This window comes from Elephantulus edwardii, unplaced genomic scaffold, assembly GCF_000299155.1.
Source record: "Elephantulus edwardii isolate Elephantulus edwardi_28Jun2011 unplaced genomic scaffold, EleEdw1.0 scaffold00004, whole genome shotgun sequence".
NCBI lineage: Eukaryota > Metazoa > Chordata > Mammalia > Macroscelidea > Macroscelididae > Elephantulus > Elephantulus edwardii.
In genome coordinates, this window is record NW_006399754.1 from 5,733,655 (window position 1) to 5,746,610 (window position 12,956).

General features: G+C 48.4%; 1 protein-coding gene across 1 annotated transcript in view; it reads right to left on the minus strand.

Annotated features, from left to right (window-relative positions):
• SLC25A15 (solute carrier family 25 (mitochondrial carrier; ornithine transporter) member 15) overlaps positions 1 to 11,028 on the minus strand; it is a 20,433-nt gene extending 9,405 nt beyond the window's left edge. The window contains exons 1-2 of the mRNA XM_006879526.1: positions 10,914 to 11,028; positions 4,824 to 5,082 (exon numbers count right to left, since the gene is read on the minus strand). Of these exons, the coding sequence (XP_006879588.1) occupies positions 4,824 to 5,082; positions 10,914 to 10,968 (314 nt within the window). The 5' untranslated portion in view covers positions 10,969 to 11,028. The remainder of the gene's footprint in view (positions 1 to 4,823; positions 5,083 to 10,913) is intronic.
• Positions 11,029 to 12,956: the final 1,928 nt, after the last annotated feature.

Below are 12,956 nucleotides of genomic sequence, written 5' to 3' on the forward strand. Positions count from 1 at the left end.
GATTCACTGCAGGACCCAGGGACCAGGCCAGCCTCACCCACAAACATACAGCTTACGAGTTGGCTTGGAGTAAAGTATCCTTTTAGGAGGAAGGTGCTGCTTCCTTTTAGACTTTGGAGAATGAAACGTAAGGTCAATTAACAGACAAGAACTTTGCAAAACGTAAACATTTTGTCTAATGCTACTGAGTCCAAGGCTCATTCTCCTGATGGGTCAGCACAGTGGCCTCTGCAGGGCTGTATAGGGTCTCCCTGGTGGGACGCCGTCACTCCCTCTGACAGGCTGGGGTCAGCCGGGGTAATTAACCAGAGTGGGCCAAGTCTGCCAAAGCAAAGGTGGCAGGAAGTGCAGAGGCCTCAGCCCTAGAGGTGCCAGGGTGGCTCAGATATCTGGACCAAGGCCGCATGCACACACACAGGGCCAGGCCAGACCTGCCGGGGACTTTGGCTTTTGCACTTGGACTTTCTCCCACCTGGGCACTCACTGAGGACCTGGGCCCCCGGTTCTGCTGGGAGGAAGAACACTCAGAACTGGAACAGAAATGGCATAGGAAGGAGTTTTGTAAGAATCAACTGTTTGTCCCTCAGTCAACAAACATGTACCTGAACACATGCTTCGTAAGATCCTAAGCAGCCAAAGGTCAGTCCTGTGCGGAGTCCGACCAGGGACAAATATTTACAATGTTCTCACGGGCAGTTTCCCTCTCACTGCTCCCACTCTAACTCCCTCCTGATCTGATCTCGGAGCCCCTGTGGGCTGCAGAGCCCCGGCTGAGGCCTGGTTCCCGACTCTCCGAGCTCCTGTGGTCTGCAGAGTCCCGGCTGAGACCTGGTTCCCCACTTTCCAAGCCCCTGTGGTCTGCAGAGCCCCAGTGGAGGCCTGGTTCCCCACTCTCCGAGCCCCTGTGGTCTGCAGAGCCCCAGCTGAGGCCTGATTCCCCACTCTTCAAGCCCCGAGATCCAGAACATGGCTCTCCCTGTGTCTGCTTCCCCATCCTTCAGACAGGATCATAAAGCTGGTTTGCTCACAGTCAAGGCTAAGAACCAGAGATGTCATACACATCAGAGCTTTGTAAACCCTGAAACAGTGCCTCCCACCTACCAACAACTAACCTGCTCTGTTGGACAGACTCCCATGCTCAAACAAGACTAGACTGCTGGGTTAGACAGGGGTCAGGAGAACAGATTCCTTAACAAAGTGAGCACCAGAGAGACACGATCAATATTAACACAGCAGCCACAAGGTGTGTCCCTGAGCTGTACCGGACTCCTCAGCCCTTTTTCAGCGACACCAATGCAGTGTTATGAAGACCTTGAAGTTGATTCTGACTCACAGAGACCCCTAAAGACCAAGCAGAATTGCCCCATAGGCTTTCCAAGGCTGTAAATCCAAATCTCTTCTGTCTGGTGGCTGTCGTAAGGAGCTGCAATGCTTTATCGGCACATGATTCAAATCCACCAGCTGCTCCATAGGAAAAGGTGGGCAATCTCCTGCGCGTGATCTGCTGCCTTTGAAAACCAGCTGGAAGGTGAGCTGTGATTCAGTTCTGACCCAGCAACACCCAGCAGCTACGAGAACCACACAATCTTTACGGAAGCATGCTGCCACTTCTTTCTCCCACTGGGGTGGGTGGATTTGAACTGCAGTCCTTCTTGTTTGTAGCTAAGGGTTTTAACCACGGCTCTGCCAGGGCTCCTGGCTTTGTAAACCATGCAGAGAGATGCAGTTGTAGAGTTATATTGTTTGCCGGCAACGAAGGACTGAGCTCTGGCTTCTCCTCACTCTGCTGACAGCATGAGAACGGGAGCCTGGGGCCTGGGGCTGTGGGGGGAGTGAGGAAGTCTGGTCACAGCAGAGACCTGGTTCTGCTCACCCACGAAGACAAAAAGGGCTTGTATTGGTGTGTCCAGAGGGGAGAAGCCAGCTCCTCCTCCAGAATCTCACTCCATCCTCCCCATTCCATCCTTTTCTAGTGACTGAAGGAGAATGAAACTCCAGGTCTCCTCCAAGAGAACACAGCTTCTCCCACCAGTGAGGAGAGAGTACAGTTTGCCCGAATATTCCTACTGCTCAGTCTCTACCGTGAGGTACCACACTTTCCAGGAGCTGAGAGCTTTGTTTGCTCTTCCGAACCTCTGGGTCCCTGAGTGGGGCAAATGGTTAACGTTAAATTCCAACAGAGAGGGGCAAACCAATCCTCAACTTTATATATAGTGACAAATCAAGACCCACTGCCTTTGAGTCTATTCTGAACACTGGCGACCCTGCAGGACAGAGCTTCAGGGCTCTAAGTCTTCCCAGAAGCAGACCGCCTCGTTTCTCTCCCTCAGAGTGGCTCCCATGGATACCAGGTAGCAGCCCAATGCACAACCCACTGTTCCCTAACTAGATAAAGGAATGCTGAAAAAGAAGGAGGAAGACTCACGTTTCCTAATTTTAAAACAGGGAGCTCTGGTGGCCTAGTGATAAGGAGTTGTGCTGCTAACCCAAAGGTACGCTGTTTGAATTCACCAGCTTCTCCCTGGGAGAAAGATGGGTAATCTCCTCCCTCACAATTTACAGCCCCTGTAAGACACACAGGAGGGTCAGCTATGGGTTGGTTCCAACTCGCGATCATATACAAACAACAACAGACGGGGAGCTGGTGCAGGAGACGTGCTCCAGAGACCTCAGGGACATCTGGGGAGCGGGAGTAACATTTGCCGCCTCTGAAAACCCACGGGAAGTGCAGCTACAAGTCAGCTCTGACTCAACTGTCCATAACATAAAGTAACATGACATCACATAACATGAAACCACAGCTGTCAAAACATCCTGACACTGGTATAAAAGACACACGAACTGGGGAGCTCTGGTGGCCTAGTGGTAAGGAGCTACAACTACAATCCCAGAGGCGCACAGTTCGAATCCACCAGATGCTCTGCCGGGGAAGGAGGGACGATCCCCTCCTGTACCAGTCAGATCTGATTTGACGGTACACTCACACAAAAATAATAATTAAAAAAAAAAGAAGACACACAAACCAAGGGAGTACAACTGAATGAAAGTACAAGAAAAAACCCACATGTATGTTGACATACCCGTTTCTCCAAGATATTCAATAGGGAAAGAAGAATCATTTTAATAAACAGAGCTAGAAAAACTCAATTTCTACATGCAGAAAAATGAGCCAGAACCCATGCCTCCTATCACATAAAAACGAAACTAAAAATGGACTGAAAGCTATGCAAACTGAAACTGCCTAAGTCTTGAAGAATATGCAGGGGCAACTGCTGAGTCAAGCTATCAGCAATGGAATATCTAATTACACACACAAATGGCAAATGATAAAGTAAATAAATGGGGCCGCCTTAGCGGTTACCTGCCAACATTAGGAGGGAAAGAAGTAGTTGTTATTGCTTATGAAATACTGAATTTCAGTTTTAAGGTGAAAAAAAAATCACATTAAGCTTAAGGTTGAAACCTTAATCTGAAGAGCAGATCGCTAACACTGGTGTAAAAAAAAAATGGCACACCTAAAAAAGCTGCATTAGAGAGCTCTGGTGGCCAAGTGGCAAGAAGCTGTGCTGCAATCCTGAAGGTGTGCAGTTTGAATCCACCAGCTGCTCCACTGGAGAAGGAGAGGCAATCTCTTCCTGTTCCAGGGGGATCTGACTTAATGGTACACAGAAAAAAAACAAACCCAAAACTCAAGAAAAAGCTGCTTTGACAAAAGCTGTGTGTTAATAAAAGAGTACCACCTGCTGAGGCTGCTAATGTATGATCAACACAGCCCGGGTTTGGTTCCTGGGTTTTGAAGTTCACGGCCATGGTGTCACAAGACACCCCAGTTGCCTAAGAACACGTTTGGTGCTTATATTCTGCCTCCTACTTCACTGCAGCAGTATCTGGGGTGTTCAAAGGAGGCAGGTGGCCGGCCGCCCAAGAGACACTGCTCTCTATTCACCTGGACTAATAGAGGAAAATGGAGAATCAAGAACAGGAGGAAGAAGTGGAATGAATGCTGGCTAACCGCATCCATGCACCAACTCCTCTGCCGTGAGGCAAGAACCGGATGTTGCCCAACTACAATTACTGACTATTGTGATCAAAAGGGGGAAAGTACAGAACAGAATTTCGGAGTCTTACGGCACTGGAGTTCTTCATCCATGGCTGACGGATCAATCTTTAAAACAACTACCCTGAGGAAATCCTTACATCCTGAACTTTAAGCCAAAAATATCCCCTGCAGTTTTCTTAGAGCCAAACAATAGTTCAGCTAGTCCACAGGGAGTGGGCTTGCCAACCCAAAGGTGGCACCTCGCTGGCAGTTCAAATCCGCCAGTAGTTCCGAGGGAGAAAAACGCGCAATTTCTTCCTGTGTGGTTTCACTTGCTGCCTCTGAAAACCTGCCGGAGGATCAGCTGGTTGTGCTGGTGGAAATGAGGACTTCTGAGCAGGGAATGGCTGCCTTGAACCTTAGGTCTTTTAAGAGTTAGCTCTTCATGCGATCAAACGGACAACGATGACTCGAAAGGGGCAGAAGTTTACGTTATATGGGAGAAGCTCAGAAGAGGAGCATGGTCACACCAGATGACGTAATCCACGCCCTCAACTGTCCAGGCAGGAGTTCTTGCTTGCTGTACACATTCATAACAGAAACAATAAAAATAAAATTATAAAGAAACAGGTTTATATGAGGACAGTGGATGACTTCACAATCAAAAAGCAAGCTGCTATTTTAGAGAAGAACATGGTTTTCTTCACAGGGTTATCATGGGAAGTTTGACTACGGAGCAGTGGGGTTTTTCACACGCTGAAACAGGCTGGCGTCCTTGACTCACCTCAGCTTGGCCTGCTTGTCCAGTCCGATCACACTCCTCACCACCTGCTGGCAGAAGCCGTAGCACATGAAGAGGACAGAGTTCTCGGCGATGTTGGCAATCAGCGCGGGACTGGTGCCCTTGTAGAAGCCCCGGAAGCCCACCTGCGTATAGGTCTTCAGGCAACAGTCGGTGACACCCCGGTACAGGGTGGGGAACGTCTGCATCTTGACCTTCATCGTGTCAAAGGGCTGCCCAGTCAGGACACATGCGGTGCCCCCTGCAAAGCAGAAGAGTTTGTCACAGCCTGTACCACCCAGGACAGCATCACAGCCTGTACCACGCAGGACAGCGTGCCACAGCCTAGACCAACCAGGACAGCATCACAGCCTGTACCACCCAGGACGGCATGTCACAGCCTGTACCACCCAGGACGGCGTGCCACAGCCTGGACCACCCAGGACGGCGTGCCACAGCCTGCAGTACCCAAAGACAGAATGTCATGGCCTGCTTACCCCGGGACACTGATTCTCTTAGCATCATTTCAGCCTGTCTTATCCAACCATCTCTAACTCTGAAGAAGTAAAATGCTCACTTACTAAGATTTTACACAACTAACAGGGTTACTGTCTCACAGGAAATATAACAGGATCCTAACTATATGAAAAAACTTACTCTGTAAGAAGAAAAAATGTTGGAATTGTAATGTAGGGACATCATTCAGACAAGCTCAATGTAGATGAGGTGACTCTAAGGTTTTGTTCAAAGTATTCTTATTTTAATCAGCTAGACGTCTTTGACACCTTTATGCTACCTTCTGACAGCAGAAGTAACTACCCTATGAATACGCTGTATTTTAACAGTCGGGCTTCCAATATAGTGAAGGCATGAGGCTTAAATGCCTGTACCAGCGAGTGGCCCACGTCATTTACCACTGAGCACTGTTATGTCTCTGCCCTGAGTGGGCACTGACCACTGAAAACCAGCACCAAGCACTGCGCCCAACAGCTATCCAGCTCCTGAAGAGGCAGCGAGACAAGGAGCAGGCAGCGACCTCTACTTCCTCAGAGCCACGCGTGGTCACCTCACCCTCCTCAGAGGAGTCACAGCCGCAGTCCTGGTGGGTGGCACAATAGCCTGGCACCTTCTCAAGGCGGGGTGCCCAGCCTTGTAATGAGGTTGGGTTAGGGATTTGCAGCCTTCAACCTAATGGAGTCCGCTAAGCACAAGATGTGAAGGAATCTCTCAGGGCAGAGACAGGAAGGTCGAGAGATGGCAAAGGAGACACACACACAACCACAAGGGCCTAGACCATCTCCCAGAGACAAGACCTCAAAACACCTGGGGACACTGAGTGCCTTGTGGGCATGGCCTTTGGGTCAGCAGTGCAGCCCCTTATAGGCTCTGCCACCAGAGGTCCTCACAGTATCTCTGGGTGGACTTTTGGAAACCACCTAAGTGTGTTAATCACTTTCACCACCCAAGGACTCCAATCTTGCATACTTGTACGTGGTATCATCAGGTGCCACTGTGTCACTTTGACTCCTGGGGACCCAGTGTGACAGAGTGGAACCAGCTCCCCTTTAGAACGTGCTTGTGCTACCCCCACATCACCCTGACCTCAAATGGCTCTGCTCTTCCAAAGGAGGTACTTCCACTGGGGAGCTGCATCTCAGTGGGGTTCCCTGCTCCCTCCGACGGCCAACAGAAACATCGGAAAGCCCAGCAGTGTGCACACCCAGAGAGCAAGACTGAAAGCCCCCATAAATTTCCACCCATGGGAATCCTTCTGATTACTGTTATGCATCCTTAAGTCAGAACTGACACATAAGCTGACCCTCCAGAGGGTTTTCAGAGACAGAAAATCATATTACCACCCATCTTTCTTCCACAGAGCAGCTGGTGGATTTGAACCAGGTGCCTTTGTGTTGGCAACTCAACCAGAGCCACTTTAGCGCCCTTCTGATCCACTCTTCTTGTTATGTACTGTCAAGTCAACCATGACCCATAACAACTCTACGCACAATAGTTCCGAACCCTGCTCTATCCTGGGCTAACCTCACTGTCTCTTACACATCTACCCTCATTTCCCCAGTTACTGTGTCAATCCATCTCATCCAGGGTCTTCCTCTCCTGTACTGTCCCTTGACCTTTCCAAGCATGATGTCCTTCTCTAAAGACTGATCCCTCCTGGCAACATGCCCAAAGTAAGTGAGTTGGAGTCTCAAAATCCTTGCCTCCAAGGAGCAGCTTGTTTTCACCTTCTCCAGGACAAACCTGTTAATTCTCTTGGCAGTTCATGGTATGTTCAATCCTATTCTCCAGCACCACAGCTCAAGGGCATCAATTTTTCTGTCATCCTTGGTCATTGTCCAGCTCTCTGACACACAGCAAGTAGCTGCAAAGACTACGCACTAGATCAGGCACACCTTTGTCTCTAGGCTGACATACTTGCTCTTCAGCACTCTAGAGAGGTCCCTGACAGCAGATTTTCCCAATGCATTTTTTCTTTTTTATTTCCTGACTGCTGGTGCCAAGAGTGTTGATGTGGAGCTAAACAAGTTGAAATTGTTAACAATCTCAATCTCTTCTCCATCTATCAGGGTACTGCCAATTGGCCCAGTGGTGAGAATCTTCATTTTCTTGATGTTGAGCTTCGATCCGTATTGCAAACTAGTCACTGACCCTCTACAGCAAATGCTTCATGTCCTCCTCAGTTTCAGCAAGTAAGGTGGTGTCATCTGCATAACGCAGGTTGTTGATGAGTCTTCCTCCAATCCTAATGCCATATTCTTCCTCATCAAGTCCAGCATCTCGAATGATCTGTTCTGCATACAGACTGAAAAGGTATGGATACAGGACACATTCCTGTTGCACTCTTTTTCTGATTTTGAACCATGCAGTGTTTCCTTGCTCTATTCTGATGACTGTAAACACACAACTTGGTGAGCACGTCCAGGGCAGCATCTGTTTGCTGAAATATGTCAATTAGTATTCCATCAATTCCTGGGGTCGTTTTTTGACATTTCCTTTGGAGCAGCTTGAACTTCCTCCTTTATCACCATTTCCTCTTGAACATAAGTTGTTTCATAAAATATTTCTGTATCAGCCAGTTCTTTTTGGTACAATCACTCCGTGCACTCCTTCCATCATCTTTTGATGCTTCCTGGATCATTCAATATTCTCCCCACAGAGTTCTTAAGTATTATAACTTGAGGCTTGAATTTGTTCATCAGTTCCTTCAGCTTAAGAAATACTAAGCAAGTTCGACCCTTTTTATTTTCTGACTCCGGCTCTTTGCACGTTTCATTATAATACTTTGCTGTCTTCCCAAGGTGCCCTTTGAAATCTGTTCAGCTCCTGATTTCTTCCCTTTGCTTTGGCTTTCCAGCACTCTAGTGCAATATTCAGAGTCTCTTCCAACATCAATCTTGCTCTTTTCTTCCTCCTTTGTCTTTGTAATGACCTTTTGTAGTCTTCATGGATAATATTTTTATATCCTCCCAGAGCTCCTCTGGCTTTCACTTATTAAGTATTGAAAGCTTCATATCTGTTCCTGGGGTGGTTTTTGAACCATTAGGGAGTTCTGATGACCTAGTAGCAAGAAGCTGTGCTGCAATCCCAAAGGCATGTGGTTCAAGGCCACCAGCTGCTCCCAGAGAGGATGGAAAAACTGTTCTGAAACCCACCAGAAGGTCAGCTATGGGTCGGTTCTGATTTGAAGGTAAACAACAGCAAGTAATCTGACCCGTTACATATTATTAAAACAAACAAAAAACAAGAGAAGCACAAGCAATCAAGAAACTAAGGGCTCAGCCCTGTCTTCATACCCACAAGCTGTGTAGCCATGCACAGAACAGCGGCCCCTCTCCAAGCCTGGTCTCTATAATGATCTCTTAAAGGCCCCTCTCATTGTATCGCCGGAAGATGTTGAGAACCCTCCAGAATGGGACAGCTGCCTCTCATATATCCTCTGCCACTAACAGGGGTCATACATATACAACCCCCATGTCAGCCTCATTACAGGCCCCCTGCAATGGGAACTCCTGGGGATGTAAGACAACCTGAGGCAGATGGACATTAGGGTGTCCTGAGTGGCCTGCTGTTATGTGCTACTTAGTCTGAACAAACCCACAGCTGATCCTCCAACAGGTTTTCAGAGGCTTTTTAGAGGCTATATATCCCACTGTGGCACTGATGTGTCAAATGCAATAATGGTTACCCATGGTGGACAGTGCTTGGTGGAGCTTCTCAATTAAAACAAGCTTGGAAGCAGGAGTGGCATCCACTTCCGAAATATCTTGCCTCTGGAAACCCTATGAACTTGGAGAAATGATTAAAGTTAAACAAGTGTTCAGGTCTTTCGTTCAAAGGGTTGCTATGAGTCGCCTACAACTTGATGGCACTTAACAACAACAACATACATCATACAGGAGAAGACTTCCCTCTTTTTCCCAAGGACAAGCTGGTGAATTTGAACAATGCGGCTTTGGGTTGTACAACTCCTTACTCACTAGGGCACCAGAGTTCCCTGGAGTAGGCAGAGGAAGAATACTAATCCTAAGTTATCCTGCAAATTAAATGAGGTGGCCCCTGACTGATTCGATTTGACAGCAGTTGGGTTGGTATTTTCAGTGCTGTTGTGTATAAAGGCCTGATGCATGCTAATACTCAGTACTGAAAGCGCTTTTACCAACCTCAACAATCCTGCTGTAAATTAGCCTTTAAATCTTACTATAAATTATAAATAAGTCGTCCAAATGCCTGCTCACCCACAAATCCCTTTCTAGGAAATGCCTTTTAATTCTGTCACAAGACATCCTAGGTCTCTGATAGGACATACAGTCCCCAAAGCTGACAATCTCTGATGTGTTTTGATGCTCTCCTATTGAGAGAGACAAAAACTGAGCTCAGCGGTCATGGAGTGGAGACAGACATCCTCTCTCAGTGTCCTCCAGGTGGGGTGCATGGGGCTGGGGGCCGGCAGCCTGCCTCCACAGCGGGTGGGGTGTGACCCAGAGACCCCAAGCACCTGTATGGTGACCCGCTGCCTTCTGTGCCCTGTTCAGGCTGCTCCTCAGCCTTCAGTCTCAACCTGGTGAACTTATCAGTGTTTGTAAGAGGTAGTCTCCAGCCTTCCTCGCTATCTCACTTTGGGCAACCTTTGACTCATGGAAAAATACTGTGAGAATAAAGTAAATGAAAGGATTGGAGGAGGTGAAAATCTCCTATCCCTTGGGCCCTAGCTGACCATTCCCCGGCATCCTTTTCTCCCAGGCCTTTAAGACATGAGGAACTACCAGTCTCATTTAGCACAGACATTGTTAAAGGGCACCCTCCTTTCTTTAATCCCTGGACAGTACAGAAGGTTAACATGCCAGGGCTAACCAACAGGCTGGAAGTTAGGGTCCACCCAGAGGCATCCTGGAAGGACAGCCTGGCAATCTACTTCTGAAAAGCCAGCCGCCAAAAACTCTTCTCTGATGCACAGGGGCCAGCAGGTGTTAAAGTCGATTCAAAGGCAACGGGTTTAGTAAGAACAGCATTCCACCCCCCACTGAGGACATGGTTTCATTTCTGCATTCCAGTCACCCCTGGATTAGAGAAACACGTCCCCTGCATGTGTGTATTCCCACACGTGACTTCACCTCTGAGCTGTCTTCCATCTGTAAACTGGGGGTCATCTCACCCACACACCGTGTCTCCTGAATTTTTAACAGAATCATCCTCATGACACCTTCTGGTCAGTTCTGAACACACTATGACACCATTGAAGGGCTGATTCCAAGGTTAATCCACAGTGAGGCTATTTCTTGGAAAGGGACGTCATGTGGGGAAAGATGGGCGGTCAGAAAAGGAGAGGAAGACCCCAGTGAGATGGATTAACATGGTAACTTCAGCGTGTCAGAGATGTTGACAGCACAGGATAAGGCAGGGTTCAGGTCGGCTGTTCACAGGGTCGCTAGGAGTCACACTCGACTCAATGGCATCTAACAATGTACGAGTGTCAGAAAAGAAAGACCTTCCTGAATGTTTTCATGCCACGTTCCCTGGCCCTAGAACTGAGCGGGCACTCAGGGGCACAGGAGGCCAGGCTTTCTCTTGAACTACCTGCGGCCCCCGCCGTGAGGTCGATGGCAGCTTGGATAGCAGGGTTGGACTTCATGGTGAAGAACTTGTCCGCTGGTCTCTGTAGAAGGCAGTCTCTGGCATCTAGGACAGGCTCCACATAATCCTGGGAGGGGACAAAAAATTCACCGTGAGTCAGGCCTCCGGGACCTCCCGTTTCCCAGTCTTGAGCTTCCTCCCAGTTCCCGAGCCCCAAGAGTAAGGGAATCTGCTCATCATTTCCCCAAAGGAAGATGGGGCAGGTTTCCAGCAGCACAGGACTCAACCTTCCTACCCCGTCACCCTATCCCCTCAAAACAACTCTGTTCAAAAATCCTCCCTACATGTCAATGCCAGGGTCACGGGCGGGCCTGGAACCACCACTTCTGAGAACTTCAAAAACAAATGCCAAATAAGCAAGCCAACCACAGCCAGCCTGCTCTGCCTCCAACCAGACCTTCCAATCCTACAGTTAGAAGTCTAAACCCACCAGCCACGTTGCAGGAGAAAGACGAAGGGGTCTCCTCCCATAAAGATTTACAGCCTCGGAAACCCTACAGGGCAGCTCGACTGTGTCCTGTCGGGTCACCTCAAGTGGGAATTAACTTGTTCGTGGCTTTGGCTTGGACTATCCGCTTACAAGGATCAGCTCTCCATTCAGGATATCCAGCTGGGTGCCTGGGTCTCAAGGCCTGCCTGCCATCAGCAGGGTGGCTCCTGAGGCCCCTAAACAGGCAAGTCTTCATCTGTACCAGGTGACTAAGAAAACAATTTCACTACACTGCGGAGAGATCGCAAGACACCTGACTGGGTTGTTGTGGATGAGCTGTGAACACCCAGTGCAAGGCACACAGAGTTAAGAGGTGTGGTCAGTTACCAGCACCATGGCCAGAGGCCCTTCTCACCCTTCAGGCTGCTTGTCTGTCCATCACTGGGGGCTCTCAGTGAAATGCAGATTCTGATGCCACAGGCCTGGGAGGGGGCAAAGGTCTCCAAGTCTGTATGTCTAAACAAGCTCCCAGGTGAGGTGCTCCCTAAGAAGCAACATCTGGTCCCCGACGCCCCAAACCTGCTTGAGAAGACTCTCCTGGGCAGGTAGAGAAGGCTTGTTAAACATTTAAATCACCAAGCCTCCTACCCAGAAACCTTCATTCTGTAAAGCAGGCCTAGGAAGTTGATGAAGCTAGAGTCCACCCAGAAACCTTCATTTCGTAAAGTAGGCCTAGGAAATTGATGAAGCACCCACATTTTTAGAATCAAAGTGAACTATTTCCAGTCAGGTACCCAATAATATTGATTTCCTACCCATTGATGCTGACTGAGGAGTCACTCACAGTTGACCCTCCAGCAGGTTTTCAGAGGCTATAAATCACATGGGAGGAGGATACTCCATCTTTCTCCCTTGAAGCAGCTTGTAGATTTGAACTGACGACTTTTGGGTTGGCACCGTAACTCCCTACCCATTAAGCCTCCAGCTGTTGTTGCTGTTCTGTGACATCAAGTTGACAAAGCCTCAGAGCGACCCTGAACTCTGCCCCATTCTGTGTCATAGTTATCGCCACCAACTCTTGTTCTCCATTTAAAAATGTATATATATTAGAAAGGGATATGGGAGGGTGTTTCCTTAATCCAAGAGTAAAAGAACCACTGTGGTATAGTTTTTAGACCGTACCAGTGATTTACAGAAAGGCCTGGAACAAGTGTTTAATGTTGTCAACCAAAAGCTGGTTGTCAAACTAGCTGCTATGAGGGAGAAGACAGTCTCCTCCCATCAAGATTTACCATCTTAGAAACACAATGAAGAGTCTCTCTGAGTCAAAATCAACTTGACGACAGTAGATTTGGTGGGAAGTTTTATTTTATAATGTGACATATGTGTATGGCTGATAAAAGGGCTTCTGTTCTCATCCCCAGAACACGTCCAAGCAGGTATTGGTGGTGGAAGCACTGAAGGAGATGAACACAAGGTCCCTTCTAGCCCCAAACACACAGTAAACTTCAGCAGAAGATCATTTTAGCCAACAAGGAAACTTAACCATCTGAAGC